General features: G+C 39.6%; 1 protein-coding gene across 1 annotated transcript in view; it reads right to left on the bottom strand.

Annotated features, from left to right (window-relative positions):
* CRYBG1 (crystallin beta-gamma domain containing 1) overlaps nt 1-18,883 on the bottom strand; it is a 155,092-nt gene that overhangs the window by 83,666 nt on the left and 52,543 nt on the right. The window contains exon 2 of the mRNA XM_016217516.2: nt 11,097-11,235. Within this exon, the coding sequence (XP_016073002.2) occupies nt 11,097-11,235 (139 nt within the window). The remainder of the gene's footprint in view (nt 1-11,096; nt 11,236-18,883) is intronic.

The following is an 18,883-nucleotide window of genomic DNA, read 5'->3' as shown; positions in this document are numbered from 1 at the left end:
GACAATGGATGGGAAAGTTGTGGCACAAGGAAACAAGCAGGTTTTTAACTCAACTGCTTAGGAAATATTGTAGGGGTGGTTAATCCCATCAGTTACAAAACTGTAGAATAGAGAAGCAATGTTCTGTACTTACTGTGTCAAATCAAAATTAATAAAGCAAACCGAATTAAGAAAATTGGACAAATTGCTGAATACCTACTAAGTATTAAGTAGTCATCGAGAAATAAAATAGTTAAGGCAATTAAGTTGAAAGTAAAAGGTACAGAGAAACAGCAATTTATTCGTTCAACTAACATTTATTGAGCACCTACTATGTGGCAGACATTGTTCATGGCAGTGAGCAAGAGACAAAAATCTCTGCTTCGCAGAGTTTACATTGTAGGGGGGAAAGACAAATCATAAAGAAGCAGGAAAATAGATAGTAATATGTACTATACAGATAATTCATGTAGTCAAGGTGATCATGACCAAGTGGCCTTCCTACAGGGGTGACATTAAATCTAAGATGAGAAGGACAAGAAGGAATCAGTCCCATGAGGCCTGGGAAAGAGCATTCCAGGCCAGCAAACAGGCAGTGCCGAGTTCTCAAGGCAAGAAAGGGTTGGCATGTTCAAGTAACTGTTCCAGTGTGGCTGGAGCAGAGCACGGGGCAGGTGGTGAGTTAGGTAGAGGCAGGGGCCAGTTCACAAAGGGCCTAGAAACCCTACCATACTTTTGTCTTGTGTAATGGGAAGCTGATGGAGAGTGACAAGCAGAGAAGTAGTAGCATCTGATTTATGTCTTGAAAAGACAAGACGACTCTGCTGCTCTATGCAGAGTCATGGGGTGAGAGCACAAAAGAGGCGGGGGAGGCAGGCCTTTAGGAGGCTGGCAGCGTGGCAGTCCTAACCTTCAACAGTCCTGGGAGGCTACCTGCTCGTTATTAGGAAAACTAACGGCAAGTGATCATTTTGTGTGCATCACTTTATGGGCCACAACCACATGTCTGCTGGGAGAGCAAAATAATATCCCATTTTTGTGGACTGGGAAACTAGATCACATTGAACAAGAGTCCTGGCCAAACAGGACTCTGCACCCATGTGGACTGCAGAGATTTATGGTGTTTAACTCATCCTGTCCTTTCTACAGCCATCAGTTTCCTGGTGAATTCCTACCACACTTTTGTCAATGGTTACTCCTAAACCCCACTCTTCTCAATCAATCATCAATTCTCCCCCAGACCCATTTTTGGGGAGTAACTGTATTTCTTTCTCTACAAAGAAAAGTGAAGCTTGAGTGTGAATTCATTCTCCTGTCGACTTCACATTCTGACACTTTCCCTTGGTTTGAGAGTGTGTCCCTCCTCCTCTCCAAAACCATGGCCCACCGGTGCTCAAGATCCTCCTCTCAACCAGGTTTTACTCCCGAATGATTCCCTCCTTCTGAAGCATTTCTAGTATTGTCCTTTCTGCATCTAAAACGGCCTAGTGTGTCCTGTCTTAAGGAGCAGGACAAGGGGGAGCAGCCTCTAGCCTCCCCCCCTCCCCCCCTCCAGTCTCTGCCTCCCCTCTCCAGCTCCCAGAGCCCAGTTTCCTCGGCTCCCACAACCTTCAAGAACTGTACGGCTCAACCTTATCTTTCTGTTTGTCAAATTCACTATCCTTGTCAACTCACCTATTTCTTGAATTTCCTCTTTTATTTTTTACCTTCTACTTGTGTGAATTATTTATTTCTTTTTAAGTTTAATCACTCATTATAAATCTCTCATTGTATATTCAACACTTATGGATGACTTTGTGAGGTCCCTCACTGGCATTCTTTCTCTAAACTTACTACAGGCCCACAATCCCTCAGGAAAGCCACTGGGGCCACAGTAGGTTAAAGTAAGAAACTTCAGATTTTGGAAAGGTAATAGGTACATATACCAAACTGCATTAATACTTCTACAGCAAATATGTATGACAATTCACTCAGAGAGGGAAAATTAAAGATAGTAAATTGCTTCATGAGAGTTCAGGTCAGATTTGGCAGCCGGATGAGCTTTGATGTCAATTTACACACAAAAAAATGAAGGAACAAAGGAAGCAAGGAAAGAAGACAGGAAAGCAGGGGAGAAAAGAAAAAACAACTTTGAAAGTTTTCAGATCTAATTTGTTCTGATGAGATCTCAAATCTATTTCTTCATACTGCTCTCTCTATGAATCTAAAATTTTCTACCCAGTCTTCAAGTTATTACTTCAAACTCAACATTTTCTAAAAAGCACATTTCACTTTTTCCTTGCAGTCTCCCTTTCTGAAAAGTTTCATTCGTCATCAGGAACACCATTTTTCTAGCCTCCTAAATTAAGAACCTTGAAATATTTTCATTCCGTCCACTTTGCCCCTACATGTAATCTATATTCAGATCTTTTAACTTCAGCCCATTCAACAGCCTCTACCTTAACACAAGCCTGAATTGTTTTTCTTTTTACTGAATTTATTGGGGTGGCATTCGTTAATAAAATTATATAGGTTTCACGGGTACATGTCTATGATACATGCTCTATATATTGTATTGTGTGTTCACCACCCCAAGCCTGTGCTGTTTTAATAGCCTTTTGGGTAGTTCTGAGACTCCACTCCCCATCTGCATTCACAGCTTTCTATTTCCCAATACCTCACACACCCTTCCATCACACCAGGATTATCAATGCCACTACCTCTGAAATACTTCATTCACCCTGAATGCTTCTTTGCTCAAAACCTTACAATTTCGTCTGTATTTAAAAATGGAATTCCACCCTGGCCAGATGGCTGAGTTGGTTGGAGCACCATCCTGTGCACCAAAGGGTTGCAGGTTTGATTCCCAGTCAGGGCACATGCCTGGGTTACAGGTTTGTTCCCTGGAGGCAAACGACTGATGTTTCTCTCTCTCTCTCCCTCTCTCTCCAAAATCAAGAAACATATTCTCGGGTGAAGATCAAAAAAAATTTGAATCTCACTCCACACTTATTCCTGAAAAAAAAATTCTCTTCCTAAGGCTTCTTTCTGTACCATTCTCTCTAACCAAACACATTCCACTTCGGGTAATTTACCTCTCATGCGTTCACATATCACCTTGATTCTGATGCCTTTCTTAATTATAAGATAGAACAACATAATATCAAATGAAACTGATAGACTGCATCTCACATTCTAGTCTTAAATAAAATAGTTTGTCATTTCTTTTAGGCTTATTTTTGGGTAAGTTGGTACTTCGTGTGACTGAGTCAGTCAGTGTACTTCCAACAAGCTCCCTTTCAGTCCCTTCTATTTTTGCTGAAAGGAGAAACTCCCAAGGTACCTCATTAGCAAACATGAAATGAATAAATAAACAGCACATGAACCAAACATAAGGAACAAAGGATAAGCCACTGGCAGAATGTTAGCATTAAAGTTGCAGAAGCACTAGGGACTCTCAGTGAGCTCTGAATGAATGCTGAGCACACGGGTATCTGAATTCCCTCCCTTATTTTGTGTACTTCAGCCCTGTAGTCCTTCCTTTTATCCTGTAATCCACATACTCATTCCTTCATTACTATTTATGCTTCGAAATATGTGATGCTCCATTTAGTACTTTGGATGACAGTCAATAAATATTTCCTCACAGCCTTGCAAATATTTCATAGAAAAGGCGACTCATTGCAAGAACAGCTGGCAAAATAGAAAGGTCAGAATGCCAGTCTATTCAACTACCATCCCCCAATAATTCCAACTTAAATATCATTCTATTCAGTGACTTTATGAATGACCAGAAGGAAGCAATCAAGAATATCCTCATCAGATTTAGAGATGAAACTAGATATTCAAGGTAGCTAATGCTTGGAAAAATATGAATACATTTCAAAACAATTTGTTAATATGAAGTGATGCTACACAGTAAAGAAAATTCTAGCCTGGCCGGGCGTGGCTCAGCGGTTGAGCATCGACCTAGGATCCAGGCGATCAGGGTTCGATTCCCGGTCAGGGCATATGCCCAGGCTGTGGGCTCGACCAATGACTTTCTCATCATTGATGTTTCTATCTCTCTCTCCCTCTCCTTTCCTCTCTCTGAAATCAATAAAGATATATTTAAAAAAAGAAAATTCTATAGTGACGAGCAGCTTCTTCAGGTTTAAAGATGTAATAGGCAAGTTAGCTAGGTAAAAATAGAGAAGAAGCCTGCATTGGTGGGGGGCACATATAAATAACAAGTTAATGAGAGCAGTGTGATAACTTTTTAAAGGCAATATGATAATGACATTAATTAAAGTGTTACATAAACTTATAGATACTAGGTGTGGAAGAGCATTATATGAAATCTTATCTGGTAGTTTTCATGATTTATTTCAGCAGTAAGCATTTTTTTCAGGAGAAATTGTACACAGGTCAGTCGTAAGTAGAAAACAGAAACAAGTGAGCTTCTTGTTTCTGAGTGAAGGCATGGCCCGAAGCTCACGAGCCTGAGTTCCTGCCTCACCCAGCTTCTCATTCAACCCTTTCTTCCTATTGCAGCCCCAAAGGATCCCCTGGGCTCCACAGTACCCGGCAGGAGCTACCCCCACTGGCATTTACTGTCCTAGTTAAGCTCTGACCAATTGCAAAAACAAACAAACCATAAACACCCCCTCAAAAAAACAAACCAAAAAACAAAACAACACAAAAACCAACCCATTTAACAGTCAGAAAAAAAGGTATCTAAGCGAGTATATTCCTAAATAATGCCCAGAATACTTTCAAATATGTGAGACTATCGTGGCATTAGCCCTGCATAATAGATACTGATTCACAATCATGTGCCTCATACTCAAACATTATTAAAGAGACATTAGACAAGTCAGTGATTCAGAAGGATTGCCTTAGCAAGGACTTACCTCAAAATCCCGGTCATGGTACCTGTTTCTGGAATTTTCGTTTCTATTCCGGGAGTCAGGACACCTATTCCGAGAGTCAATGCTCCGGCTGCGGTTGTTGGCACAGCAGTGACACCTGCCACAGCCACACCTGCAGCAGGTTTGACCCCCCATCGAGGCTCTGCGTTGGACACGTCTTCAGATTTCTCTCAAGAGAGAATAAGAAGTATTGCAGGAGTGGAGTGTCCAGTGCTACATATGCAACCAGATACGGATCCAGTTGGCTCAAATGTCAGAGCGCAGCCAGAGGTCTTTGTTCTTGGCAAAAGAAGGGATCCCCAATGAGGGGTTTCACCAAAACCAATATTGTTATAATTAGGAAAAATCCTTTATCGATTCAAAGGAAGACAAGCCCCTAATTCTTCATCTCTCCAGCCAAAACAAGGATGTGATCCTCTCTTGATGTCCTCAGGAAACAAATGAGCATCACTGGCCAGAGACTCCTCTTTATTATGGGAATGATGTCACAAGAGCTTTAATTCCCCCCTGTGCTGCGTTCGCTGGTAGGAATCAGCTTGAAATATAAGGATGTCAAAGAGCATTAATAGTAATTACTACTTACAGAGAGCTTTGTAGATGCCCTGAGCTTCACCATCATAAGTGAGCCCTCACAGCAAGACAGGCATGCTGGTCAGGATGATCACTGCCCAGATATTCATGAAAGGATTGGCCCTCTCCTGACTAGAGCTGGAATCGGACTCCCAAAGGACTTCATTTCAATGTCCTCAGTCCTGGATGGTTTGAGCCTAAGAGTGTTGTAAATATGTTTAATACTAAGTGCAAGAAATTCATTTGAACAAAGGGACTGAACAATAAGCAGGAACAGCACTGGGATAGGTGAGAGGGAAGGGCATTTCTGTTACTCTCCTGAAACCTTTATTTAATTCCATTGGATGAGTGACCAAAAAGATGATTTCAGAAGTCCCTCTCCTGCTGTCCGACTCCTTGACACTCCCCTCCACTGAGGGAGGAGGAGCATTTTGGTTTTTCACTAAACAGTTCCTCCCCACCACACAACAAATTTAAATCCTGCTGGAATGCCAGAACACTAAGTTATTTAAAAAGAAAAAGAATACAAGAAAGATAAAAATGCCCCTTATAAAAACTCATCTTCATCAATCCTGAATACCAGTGATTATCACTTTATCACAGTATCTTCAAAAAGATAAACAACCCAATATAAAAATGAGCAAAGACCATGAAAAGATAATTCACTGAAGAAAAATGGCCAATAAACATTTGAAAAAGCGCTCAGCCTCATTCTTAATTGGAGAACTGCAAATTTAAACAATGACATACCAAGAGGTTGGCAAAACGAGAAAGACTGATTACATACAATATTCATAAAGTGATAGAAAAATAGGCCCATGTATTCACTTTGGTTGGGAGCTTAGGTTGATAAAACCTTTTATGAGCAATTTGATAGTACTTATAGCATTTAAAAATAAACGTGCTTTTGACTAGGTTAATTCAATTTCTAGGGAATTTATACCACAGAAATACTGACAACGACAACAATAACAAAACCCATAAAGACAGCATTGTTTATAAAAGAAAGTGGAAACAGCTTAAATGTCCATAAAGATTGGTAAACTATATAATGCCACATTATACATTTGAAATACTATATAGCAAATCAAAAGAAGCATATTTATAGATACTGACTTGGAAAGATAATCACAAAAAAGGCTTGGTAAAAACATAAGTTAGAAATTATATGCAGTGTATGATCCCTTTGGTAGCATAAATAGATTCTGTTTATATAAATGCATAAGAAAAAGTCTGAAAGGACAGACACCAACCTAGCTACCATCAAGAGTGAAGAGAGGATTTAACTCTTTATTTTGTATATTTCAGTACTGTTAGAAATTTCTGCAGTAAGCAAATAATATTTGGAAGAAAAATTAATAAATATATTACCACACTCTTTAAAAAACTCACAAAACCCTACCACAGACAAAACCTTCTAGTTTGGATGAATACAGGAAATGGACTGGCTGATATATATTTCTATATTTCTATGTTTATTTATGCATATATAAATAAGCATCACCCTCCGTCACTGCCTCAAAGAGAGACAACACATGCACTTGGGATGGAGAGGAAAACAAATCACTCATTGATTTCCTGCTACAGCCTTGTAATGATGACACCTTTCAATGCAAAGTATCACAAATAGATACAGAGACCTTGGATTTTGCCAAAGCTGGCTCCACAGAGGCAATCACTCTTTTTCTTATAAGGCCAGACCGACTTTTATGAGAAAAACAACTGCCATACAAGATCTTGTTGTTTGTAATGCCATACTTAGGATATTAAAGCAATATTCTCCATCCTATAGAATGCCCAACTTAGGAAATCTACGCAGGAGAGGCAGGTCTTGCTGCACCCAATAATACCAGCCTTTTTTGGAGACAACTGTCCCCAGGCTGCCCCGATACCTTGATCTCGGCAACGCCACAGCACAGGCGCTCTTTCTGGTGCCCACACGTGGCTTCCTTACGCGCGGGGTGCGCAAAAGTAGGTTTACAGTTGTGAGAATGCAAAACACAGAGTTTACTCTTGCGTTACTATTTATTAATTATTGTGTTAGAAAATGTTTTTCCCTCTTTGCTACCTCGACAAATACTTGTCAGATTGAATTGTTCTTTTTGACTAAACTAGAATAACCAGGCAGGAAACTGGAAAACACTCCACCTTGACAATTATAAGATTAACTGGGCAATGGAACAGCTGGCAAAAGTGGTTGCGGCAGAAACATGGCTGAGATAGTTGAGACTAAAGCAGATTCCTGTCCGTTTGGGATAACTGGGAGCACCCCAATCTCAAGAGTGAGAGGAGATATTCACAGATGTCGCCTGAACGACAGAGAAGCTTGAACAAGAATCAAAATCTGCACAGCTGACTTCACAGGGAGCAGTGCTGCTTTGGCAAGCTTTCTTCTCTGTAGATTATAGGTAGATGTGCTTTTGGAGGTTTTTGTGGACTTTTTCTTTTAAAAAGTCCACATACACACACACTTATACACATGAACGTTCACACACGCTTGTAGGCAATGGGAAGCAGGCCTTATCTGGGTCACTGAGAAGGAAAGAATCCAAATGGTTAAAGCAAAGTTGTTTCTTGCTTGAATTAATAACATAATTGACATAATTGCTGTAGCTGCTTATTCCATTTTACTTTTTGAACTTGGCTCCAGAATGATTAAAAATATGACAATTTCACTTATAATCACTTAGTCACATGTAATTTTCTAGATCAAAACAAGTGATTAGAACTGAAGGGGGATTTTTATACTAGAAATCATTGAAAGGCTTCTGAAGGTGATTTTGCCTTTTTGAAGATGCTAATTTTAATTAACACATTGCTCATTATGTTTGTTCTATTTTTTTTTTTTTTTTTTTAAGAAATGCTTTAATCAATAAAGCATTCCCATATATCCTGGAACTACCTCCATGTAGCGGAATTAAGACATTTTTACTTACAAAATAATTTAAACGGTAAATATAAGTACATGAATGAAAATAAATATAGCAGAACACATATAATATACAATGTTAATCCTCTCTTATATGCAAAAAAAGAATTATTTAACATGTTTGTCACATACGATATATATATGTTTCTTTTAATGATCTCACTTCCTTATGCTTTTCTATCATATGAAAATATGGTCTGTTAGAAATATAAATATTTTACATAAACATATCTTCTACTCTAAAATTGATTAAACACTGTATGTAGCCATTTAAAGGGTAAATTGTTTTATATAAATAAATATAAAATCCCTGGTGATTTTTTGCACCTAAGATTTAAATTCTAGTAATATTCTGTTTTGATTTGTAGTTACACTTTTTTCCTAATTGATGCATATATGCATTTGAGAGGCAATACTATATTTTTAATTACAAATCCATATTTTCATTTATACAAGCAGGTAGGTCAAATGTATGATTTTAATTGAAGGAGTCAATATAGTATTGTCAGCTTCAAGGAATGTCTAAGGAATTTTAACAGCATGTTAAACAAATATAACAACATAGAATGTACAGAACAAATATAGAGAGTGAACAAATTCTGGTTGTCCAGGGAAAGGCAAACTGCTTAATTTTAATGAAAATTAAAAATGTAAACATTCGTTTGAATAAATAGATATAACTTAGAGGGCTAGATCAACTCAGAAATCTTGAGAATTTATGACCTTCTGCATGGAAAAGACTCTAAGGGTGCTCATGATATAACCACCTGGTAAACCTGCTAAACCTCACAGGAAATGACAGGCTCAGTGCAGAGAGTGACTAAGAGATGGGTACTTTTGGAGGTGTGGGAGGTACCCTGGCACCCACAATAGGTACGAACTACCCAGAATCTAAGTGGAGTTAACTTTTGTTTCCCAGTAATACTGGCCAGGAGGGTAGCCTGGGGGAGTCTCGCACTTCTGCGAATGGTCCAGTTACACCTCTCAGCCGTGATCTCAACAGGCATAAGGATGAGAACACATCACTAGAAGACAAGGTCTGTTCCCAGCCCCTTCCTTTTTCCCAGCCCTAGTAGAATATGCAGACAGAAAGATCAGGAGCCCAGCGTGAACGAGGGCTACTGGAAGGAGGGAGAGGGACAGTGAGAGAGACAACAGGCAGATCCTGAAGTGGACCCTGGAGCCAGTTCTTCCTGTTGTGGTATTTCCAGGTACAGGTGTGCCTGGGTGACCCCATTTCCAGTGACACTCAGAGACACTGTAGCCAGAATGACATTCTGCCTCTGCTTGTTCCCTTCCTCAAGTTCCTGCCCTACTTCTACCTGCTCTGGCTCCATCCTACACTGGGTTCCCAGTTTATTTGTTTCTGGCTTCAAACCTGTGCCTTTCCCACAGGTACCAACTGGCCACCTTCTCCCTGCCAGTCCTCGAGGCACTGACACTCTGGCTTGGCCTTGGGGTACCTCCTGTAGGCTACCTAGTGCCCAGGACTCCTTGACTGCACCCTGGGAGAGCAGCCGGCGTTGAGAGACTATGTCGAATGGGATATCAATACTGTGAAGAGAACACAGCCATTGTTGGGCTACAAACTAAGGGGGGTGGGGGGCACCGCAGACCCTTCTCTGGCTCAGCGTTTGAGCATTGACCTAGGATCCAGGAGATTGCAGTTTGATTCCCAGTCAGGGCACACGCCCAGGTTGCAGACTCGGTCCCCAGTAGGGGTCGTGCAAGAGGCAGCTGATCAGTGACTCTCATCATTGGTGTTTCCAGCTCTCTCTCCCTCTCCTTTCCTCTCTCTGGAATCAATAAAGATAAAAAATAAAAAATTGTTACCTGGACTTAAAGAAACATGATAGGACATTTAATGGCATGTTACTTAGAGAATTATTTTACTTTAAGTTATTGAAGGACAAATGTGGGGAACAACTTGAAACTCTAGCTGGGGCCAGTGACTAAATTTATCAGGTTTTGTTTCCAGTTATAAACTATTTCTTAAAAAGAAAGAAGAACAAAGTGAAAACCAAATTGATAGTAAGTATAAATTATAGTAAGCTGGGTATTTCATTTGTTTAAATTTAAATTTGATTTTTTAATTTTGACATTTTGTAAAATTTAATTTTATATTTCTGGTTCTCTGATTGATATTACACTATTTTGAGATAGGAAGCATTCTCTGTTGAATTTCCCTGCCCATGTTCTAAGAAAATATAAAATATGAGCGGATAATCTCACCATGTCCTTTTTTCTTACTAATTTCCATCAGCTTGGGGAGAACTCTTCTTTTAAAGCAGTATAATTAAGTCAGAACTTTCTGTGGAAACATCTAGATATTAAGAAGCAACTACTGATATAACAACTCTAAATGCCTTACAGTAGGAAGTAGTAAAAATGCTTTTCAAGGGAAAGAATCACTAATTCCAACTATTGATGTCATCTTACTGTGTATAGCTTCGAATGAAAGCACAGCCTGTGTAAGAGGGAAAGGCAGGTGAAGGAAGCTGTGACAATGAGGAAAAACACCTGAAGGCAGCAAAGAGCAAGATTCAAGCTCACCCCTGAGACTCCTTATTTATTATCATGGTGCTTTGATATAAAATGCCCTTTTTACCACCTACCATTTTACTACTCTTTAAGCATGCGTTTGTCAATCAGACAGGGGTTATTTTACAGGGTTTTAATTCATTAAAGCATTTATTCCCAGCAGCCATATGTTGGAAATGAAGCATTACCTTTTTAAACAATCCGGACTCTGCAGGTAAAGGCCCAGGCACCTCACTGGTGGTGTCAAAGACCTGGGATTCCCTGCTGCGCAATGTCAATTCCTGGTGATCTCCTGCCACCTGTCCTCCATCCACTACGTCCAAAGATCTGTAAAGAGTGGAAACGCAGTTGTGTCATCAACCTATCAAGAACTCTGGAAACTCAAGAAACCTTAAGGCACATTTCTTTGTGTATACAGGTGACCCCTAAACAACACAGTCTGAACTTATATGCAGATTTTTTTTCAATACAGTCAGTCCTTCGTACCCATGGGTTTCACATCCATGGATTCAACCAACCACCAATCCAAAACAATAACTGCAATCAGCAGTTGGGAGTCTGTGGATGTGGAGAGTCAACTCTGCATTGTTTTATGCCATTTTAGATATGGGGCTTCAGTATCCATGGATTTAGGTATCCAAGGGGCGCCCTGGAACCAATGCCTACTGTAATTAAGTTTTGGAGGAGTCAAAAGTTATATGCAAGTTTTCAACTGCATGGGGTCAGTACCCCTAATTCCTACATTGTTTAAGGGTCAACTGAATTTCCAATCATCTGCCAAAATAATGAACCATTCTTCAAAACCTACACGGGACTGTAGAAAATTTGGTACTCTCACAACACATTTATAAATAAGCCTTGATGAGTTCACCATGTGGCTAACAGAATTTTTTTTTTTTAACAGAATTCTTTTAAACCCTATGCAGAAAACAAATTAGATATAGGCGGGTAAATAGCTACACAGATAGATTATGGCATGAAAGCAATTCAGTTCCATTTTATGATTTCTTAGTTGTTCTGTCATTGATCTTGAGGGGAAAAAAAACCTGTAAGTTTCCTGAACACTGAAAATAAAATGGGAACTAAATCCCAGTTAGGAAGGAATCTAGGCTATGCCAGGAAAGGGAACTGCCTTCAGAATTATATTTATTAGACTTATAAAAAATAAAAAACCAATCAAGGCAGCAAGAGTGTTCTAGCACTCTCTGTTGGTTACTTACCACAAACCCATTTCCTTTACCCAAGCCCCCAGCCTTGCCTCCAAACCCACAGCAGGGTTTCCTTGCTGCTTACCCCAATTTTGTTCAGCTATCCATTCTCCATGCACCTCAGAAGAAGCTGCTTCTGGCCCTGGTCAACCATGATTGATCTAATCATGGTGTCCCCTTCCCCTCACCAGCAATTGATTTAGACATATGCCTACATATATCTCTCTTGCTGATACTACCACATTGATTTAAGTTTCCTTGACCCTCTGAAGTGCTTGTACTTTGCTCTACTTATCTGATGCAATTTTGGCCCATGAGATGAGAGGAAGTCTGCTGAAAGAACCAATGGAAGGTCTTTCTCTGAAAAGGAAGACTACAGAAAGAAATAGTTCTTCCCTGCAGGTCAGGGTCACCCAGTATTCGATGAATGTGACAGCTATCTTGGGACCATGAGGTATTATTACATTAAGGAGAACAGATGGAGGAGAGAGCAGGGCAGAAATATGAGAGCAAGTTGGGTCTTCAAATATATTGTTGTGCCTCTGAATTAACCAATCCTAGACCTGCCCTAGCTCTGAGGTTTTTGTCATGTTACATAATAAATGCCCTATTCATTGAGTCATTTTGAGTTGTGTGTTCTCTGCAATTGAGCATCCTGATACAAGGGTTGATATATTTCTTAAGTGTATAATTAAGGCTGGGGATAAAGATACTGGAGCAAGATACATGTTTTGAATGAAGAATGCTAGTGAAGTGGGAAAACAACTAAAAATCCAAGGCTTTAATATTTCAGAGAAGAAATAGAAGCTTTTGTGGAATGTCTACAATGTGCCAATGATACAAAAATAACTGTAGTAAAGTACTAACACTTTACAGGGGCAGGGAGACACATAAATCAATAGGGTAATGTCAGCTAGAGAGATGTGTTTGGACATAATTTGGAGAACTCAGTCATGTTTTGGAAAAAATTCTCTGTATTATAGAAAATGTGAAGATATATTAGCAGCAATAATTTCTTTTTGTCTTCCTTCAACTACCATAAAAGTAATATTTGTATATAGTAAAGATAATTCAACCACTATCAAAGGGAACTGAAATAAAAAATAATTTCTTTAGCCCCATCACAATTTCATTCTGCATAAATAACTACTCTGAACAGTTTCCTCCTGCAACATTTTATGCCATAACAAGCGAATCTCCCCCAGGAAGTTGAGCCAGTATGTATGAGGGAGAGAGAAACACCCTCAGAATAATTTCGATAACAGCTCAAAAGTGTCTTAAAGTTGAGAAGGTGCTACAGTCTTAACACGGATGTGTATCAAAACCTATTTTTACCATAGTAATTGTTCCACTGACCCTAAACCACAGTGCTCACCTGTTCTTCTGATCACAAATAAACCAAGAGGAGCAGCAAGCAGGAGAAAACAACACTAGGACTTGAAAACCAATCCCAACCACTGCAGTCTCATTAATTGTAAAACCAGAAATTCATAGGAAGTCTGCCACTTTTAATATTTTTTCTTTCTGGAGAAAGATATATGTGCCCATTGAATGAACTGAGAGAATGCAGAGATAAAGGCACACTACGTGTGCTTCCTAAGTTTTATATTGCTGGAGGTGGGCATACAAATGGAGTTCAATCTTCCTTCTAGGTACTTACATACTGTGTGATTAAAAGGTGGCAAAAGTGCGCTTTCTGTATCTTTTGCTTGTGATCCAATCCCTGCCTATAGTAGGATCCTTTTGCCTGCAAGTAACACAAAGTCCAACTTAGAGAAGCTTAATCAAAAATGAAATTTATGACTGTATACGAAACAAGAGGGGTGAACTAGATTGGTTTAATCAGTGTGTTTAGTTGCTGTTGAAGTCAGTGGCTGCTACAGTTCTGGTCATCACATATGGATATGATAATTCCAGAAGATGAAAAGAGGATCTTTTCCTTAGCAGTGAGGAAGTCTTCCCCAGAAGCCACCTAGCTGACTTCTTTTCATGTTTCATCCCTATACTAGACCAATCGCTGGACCCACCCCCTTGAGGCTGAACCTGAAAGACATCACTGTGCAGGGTGGGTGCCTGAAAAGACTGGAGCTCTATTAGGGAAAAAGGCGCAGGGCAGGGAGTGGAAACGAATGCCGGCGTGTTATGTCACTTCCCTAACTTAGACTGGAAGCACACTATTTGCAGAGGTAGAGTCGATACCTATCATGACTGAATTTGAGTTGTCAAAGCAAAAACTTTCATTACTTTGGCCTTATAGCATGTTCAACCCAGGAAGCCTGCTGCCCTCCTGATTTGGGGGGTAAGCTAACAAGACAGCACACTATCCGAGGTTAGTTCTATATGCTTGATTGAGGTCATGACAAAAGGTAGGTTTTGTTTCTCAATCACCAGAAAAAGGGGAAGACTACTACAGACAGTCCAGGGAAGGTCCTAGCTTCACCCACGATTCTGAAAGAAGAAATGCCGAGTGCTGTGGTACAGCCCATAACCTCTGACCTCCCTCTGACGGGAAGAGGGGGAGGTGTTGACTGACTCCCCTTCCCTCCTGACCCAGGTCCAGGCAGTGCAGCTGAGCACCTGTCATGGGTGCCATTTTTTCAGAGACGGCTCCAGGATTCGGTTGGGAGGTAAAGAAAGGCCGCAGGAGGGCTGAGTGGGCTTCATGAGCAGAGCTCAACTTCAGGACAGCTTCTCACCTACCCCCAGATGCACAGGCCAGCCCAGGAGCATTTTCTAGTTCCTCTTTAGTGTGGGACACGGAACTTCACTCACAGCAAACTTATTGCAGAAGTTTATCTCTGAAGCACAATCCTCACAAAATATTACACGGAATGAAAAGACCTAGAATCATGCTGGAGGGTTCCTAGGACCCAGAGTTAACATTTAAAACAGTACCTAGCATTCATTCTTTCAGAAGGCTTTTTTTTTTTTTTTTAAACTCTGTTTTTTATTGATTTTAGAGAGAGGAAGGGAGAGGGAGAGAGAGAAACATCGATCAGCTGCCCTGTGCACAGCCCCTACTGGGAATCGAACTGGCAACCTCTTGGTGCATGGATGATGCTCGACCAACTGAGCCACACTGGCCAGGGCTCAGAAGGCACTTTTAGATCTTCTACTATGTGCCATACATCAAAGTACACAGAGGAGAGCAAACCCACTCCCTGCCCTCTAGGATATTAAGGCCTCGTAGACATGAGGGCTCATCAAGTGGGCAGCAATGTCTTCATTCTGAATAATAGTTTCCTATGGAGCTAAACATAGATAAGTTTCCCTAACCTAACAACCAACCTTTATAAATGTTTGCAACAGGAAAGGCCAATTGGAAAGTTTAATTTATCTTTTCCAAAGAGTAAATTTTAGTTTAACTCCCAATGAGTAGGCTATAGATGGTCCTAAGCTTGGCTACCTGGTAAGAAATTTAAGATTCGTAAATAGAAATACAGTTTCCTTTGTGAATAGTCATTACTGGTCTTTTATTAAGGACAATACCTCAATACCTCTTGAGTTAAAAAAAAACACAACAAAAAACCACACAAAATAAAATAAAATCCCCCAAACTCTGCATACTGGTCTGCAGTTTCAGCAGAGGATAATTTATTAATTTGCTAATTATAACCTGTATTTTCCTTTTTGTTGTTTTTTGTTTTGTTAGCACAGATAGTATGCAGCCAGGAGTGAAAGAGTTTCAGTGTTAGGTATTTTATTTTACTCAGACTCATAAATAAGTGGAATATTGGCCAGCTCATTTAGTTAAGCTCTGTGTTTCCTTTTTATTTGTCTTGCTTTTAGAAACCAGATTGCCCTTCTCCTTGGAGATTAAGTTGGTAGAAAATTAATAATGGCAAGATTGTTTACCCTTTCCTAAGTTAAAAAAAGCCACATGGCTATTTCCAGACAAATCCAAGCTTTGTGAGGCTTGAAGCTTACATAATTTGGGTGCCCCTCTCTAAGAAAAAGAAAACAAAATATCATGCTTTTTCAAAATTTATAGCACAAGGGCCTCTCCTAAGGCATTGGGAGTGGCCTTTGAAGCTTAAGCCTCATTTGCAACCTATAAATCCACTTCTGGTTTTCCTATTTTGGTCCACTCCACCAAGCTGTTTCTCCAGCATTTTTACGTGTGTAGCCCAAGATAAAGTAAGTTAGATGAGTGTTTTTATCTAATGATTCTTGCTTCAGAGATAATGTACATGCAAATCATAAGATGTGACACCAAAGTCAAGGTTAAGGTTTAACTATAGGGTATAAATTGAGTCTGTACTGCCACCTATTGTCTACTCAAAGAATTATTAGTGTGTTCTAATCACTGGAGATGTGATTTGAAAGTTACCAAAAGGTACCTTCATCTACATTGAATTATTTCCTCAAGAGGGCTTAAAACACCGGACATTAAAGACACTCTTCTGAATTAAGGTGGTAGTTGTAAGGCTACATAAGTTTCCTGGCCACAGAGAAGGGAGAAAACTTAATTCACTAACAAACAACAAATATAGTGAGTGTAGTATTTCTTTGCTGCAACTTCTATCCTGCTAACATTAGACCCTTGTATCAAATTACAGACATACATCATTAGATCAATGCAGACCTGGAAAGGCCCCTAGTGATTACCTGGTGCAGATCTGAAGACACATTAGCTCTGAGAAATCATGAGACTGACAGAGCTGAGGGCCTGCTGGTCACCCGTGTGCATGGAATGGGAAGCCAGGCTTCTACGCCCAGGCTCACAAAGAGGCATCCAATGACTATGTGATAACAGAGTCGTATAAATCTGTCTTGTCTCCAGAAAACAAACACAAATCTATGTCCTTTGAAAAATCAAGGGTTTCTAATTTATAGGATGTGTGTTTTTTCTTTCCCAGAAGCAATGTTGTATTCACATTTATATTTTTCTCAGCTGAATGAGAGATGAAATATGGCAATGGTAAACCTCCAGATTTCAGAGTCATACCAGCCTAGCCATTAGCTATGCAATCTTGGGCTAATTACTTAACTTCTCTAAGCCTCAGTTTCCTCACCTGCAAAATGGGGATTATAATCAGATTGTCATGAGAATTAAATTAGGTAATATTCGTAAAATACTTAGCCTAGTATTGGCACATAGTAGGTGCTCAATAAGTATCAGCTATTTTAATATGTATACGGGCGCCAGCTGACATTTCCTGGGTAATAACTTGCTAGATATCATTTGTTTGACTAGCGAATTTATCAGGCTCAACGATCAAGTGATATCAAAATGAGAATGTCTAAGTTGGAAGATACTGTAGAGGTAATCTAGTGACCTAGCCATCTCATTTTGCAGATAAGCTTATTGAGGACCAGGAAATTAAAAAAATCCAAAACATCTTTGTAATTTTATCTGTATAAAGAATATTACATCATTAATACAAGTATTTAGCGGCAGCAAATGGTATGTAATAGTTTTTAACGCAGAAGCTCTGCCATCTAGTGGTTGCACAAGAGCATTGATCTTTTTTAGTAGCATTTTTGTAAAAAGCAACACTGGTGCCATTGGCCTCTACTCCAGATTGCCTCCATATTCCCTGGCCTCTTAATTTTTTTATTATTTTTTTAAGCAAAAAAGATATATACTGTCATACACTTCCATGTAGACTGGTAGATGCCACTAACAAATAGTAAAAATAAAATTCTTCTATGGCTCATTATTTCCATAAAAACAAACTATTTTTCAGTTATCATTGCTGAAATGGAATATAATAACCCAACTAAAAATGACCCAAAAATACAGTGTCCGGCAAGCTCTAGTGCAGTGTGTATCTCTAACCTTGATGTCTTAAATAGTGGTTTAAAGGGTGGAGGCCATCTCCCAGTGTGCTGTGTGGGGCAGAAATGTCCAAGTTCCCCTCACACCTGAACACTAAAATGCAGATCATCTCTCTAACAAAGGCTGGGGACCTTGGCCAGAATGACTTTATTTTGTGGAATCTAGGCTTTGAGCGCTACAGAGTCTACAAAATTTAACCAAGCGATCTCAGGACAGATAATACGTAGATTTTGGTCATCAATCACTCCACATGTCCAACAAACCATGAAGCCCACTCAGAACCAGGCTGGGCTCAGGAAGGTTTGGCTTTATTAGTGATGGTCCCAGAGGAAGGAAGGATCTCATTCTGGGCAAAAGTAAAGAGAACTGGGAATCATTGCCCCAAACTCCAGAGAACTGGGGAACTGAGGTCTGTGACTCAAGGAAGGACCCAGGTGTATAGTACGAGTCTCGTGTTTCATGCATGATTGCACACGCTCTCACTCAGAGGAGCTTAAGATCATAGCATTTTTTTAACGTCTCTTTATAACATTCAAGTTGGACAAGTTAAGTTTTCAGTTGTCAAAATATAAAAGAAGTGTTCTTGATTGCTGGTATTTTCCTTTTAAGGCTACTCGAATTCCTATCATCTAATGGCAGAGAACAGAGAATGTCACTTTTCTTTCGGTGACATATATAATCCCCAAAGAAAAACTGTCTATTATTCTACTTGGCTTATAAATAACACATTAATAATGCAAGAGAGAGTATTTTAAATTGTTATCCTTTGCAACAAAAAACAAAGCTGTGGTGATTATATTATTTGAACTTTCCCAGCTATTCTCTGCTGTCTAGTCTCCCCGGCATCCTCTGACCCATTCTAACATTACAGATGGAGTGATCTTCCTCATGTGCTCTCCTATTTGAAAACCATTAGATATTCAGAACTGTCTATGGAAAGAGTTCTAATTCATAGCCTCGTACTGAAGTGCCTCCATCTTCTGAA

This window comes from Miniopterus natalensis, chromosome 5 (assembly GCF_054644295.1).
Source record: "Miniopterus natalensis isolate mMinNat1 chromosome 5, mMinNat1.hap1, whole genome shotgun sequence".
Classification (NCBI taxonomy): Eukaryota; Metazoa; Chordata; class Mammalia; order Chiroptera; family Miniopteridae; genus Miniopterus; species Miniopterus natalensis.
This window is presented reverse-complemented; position numbering and strand designations above follow the sequence as displayed.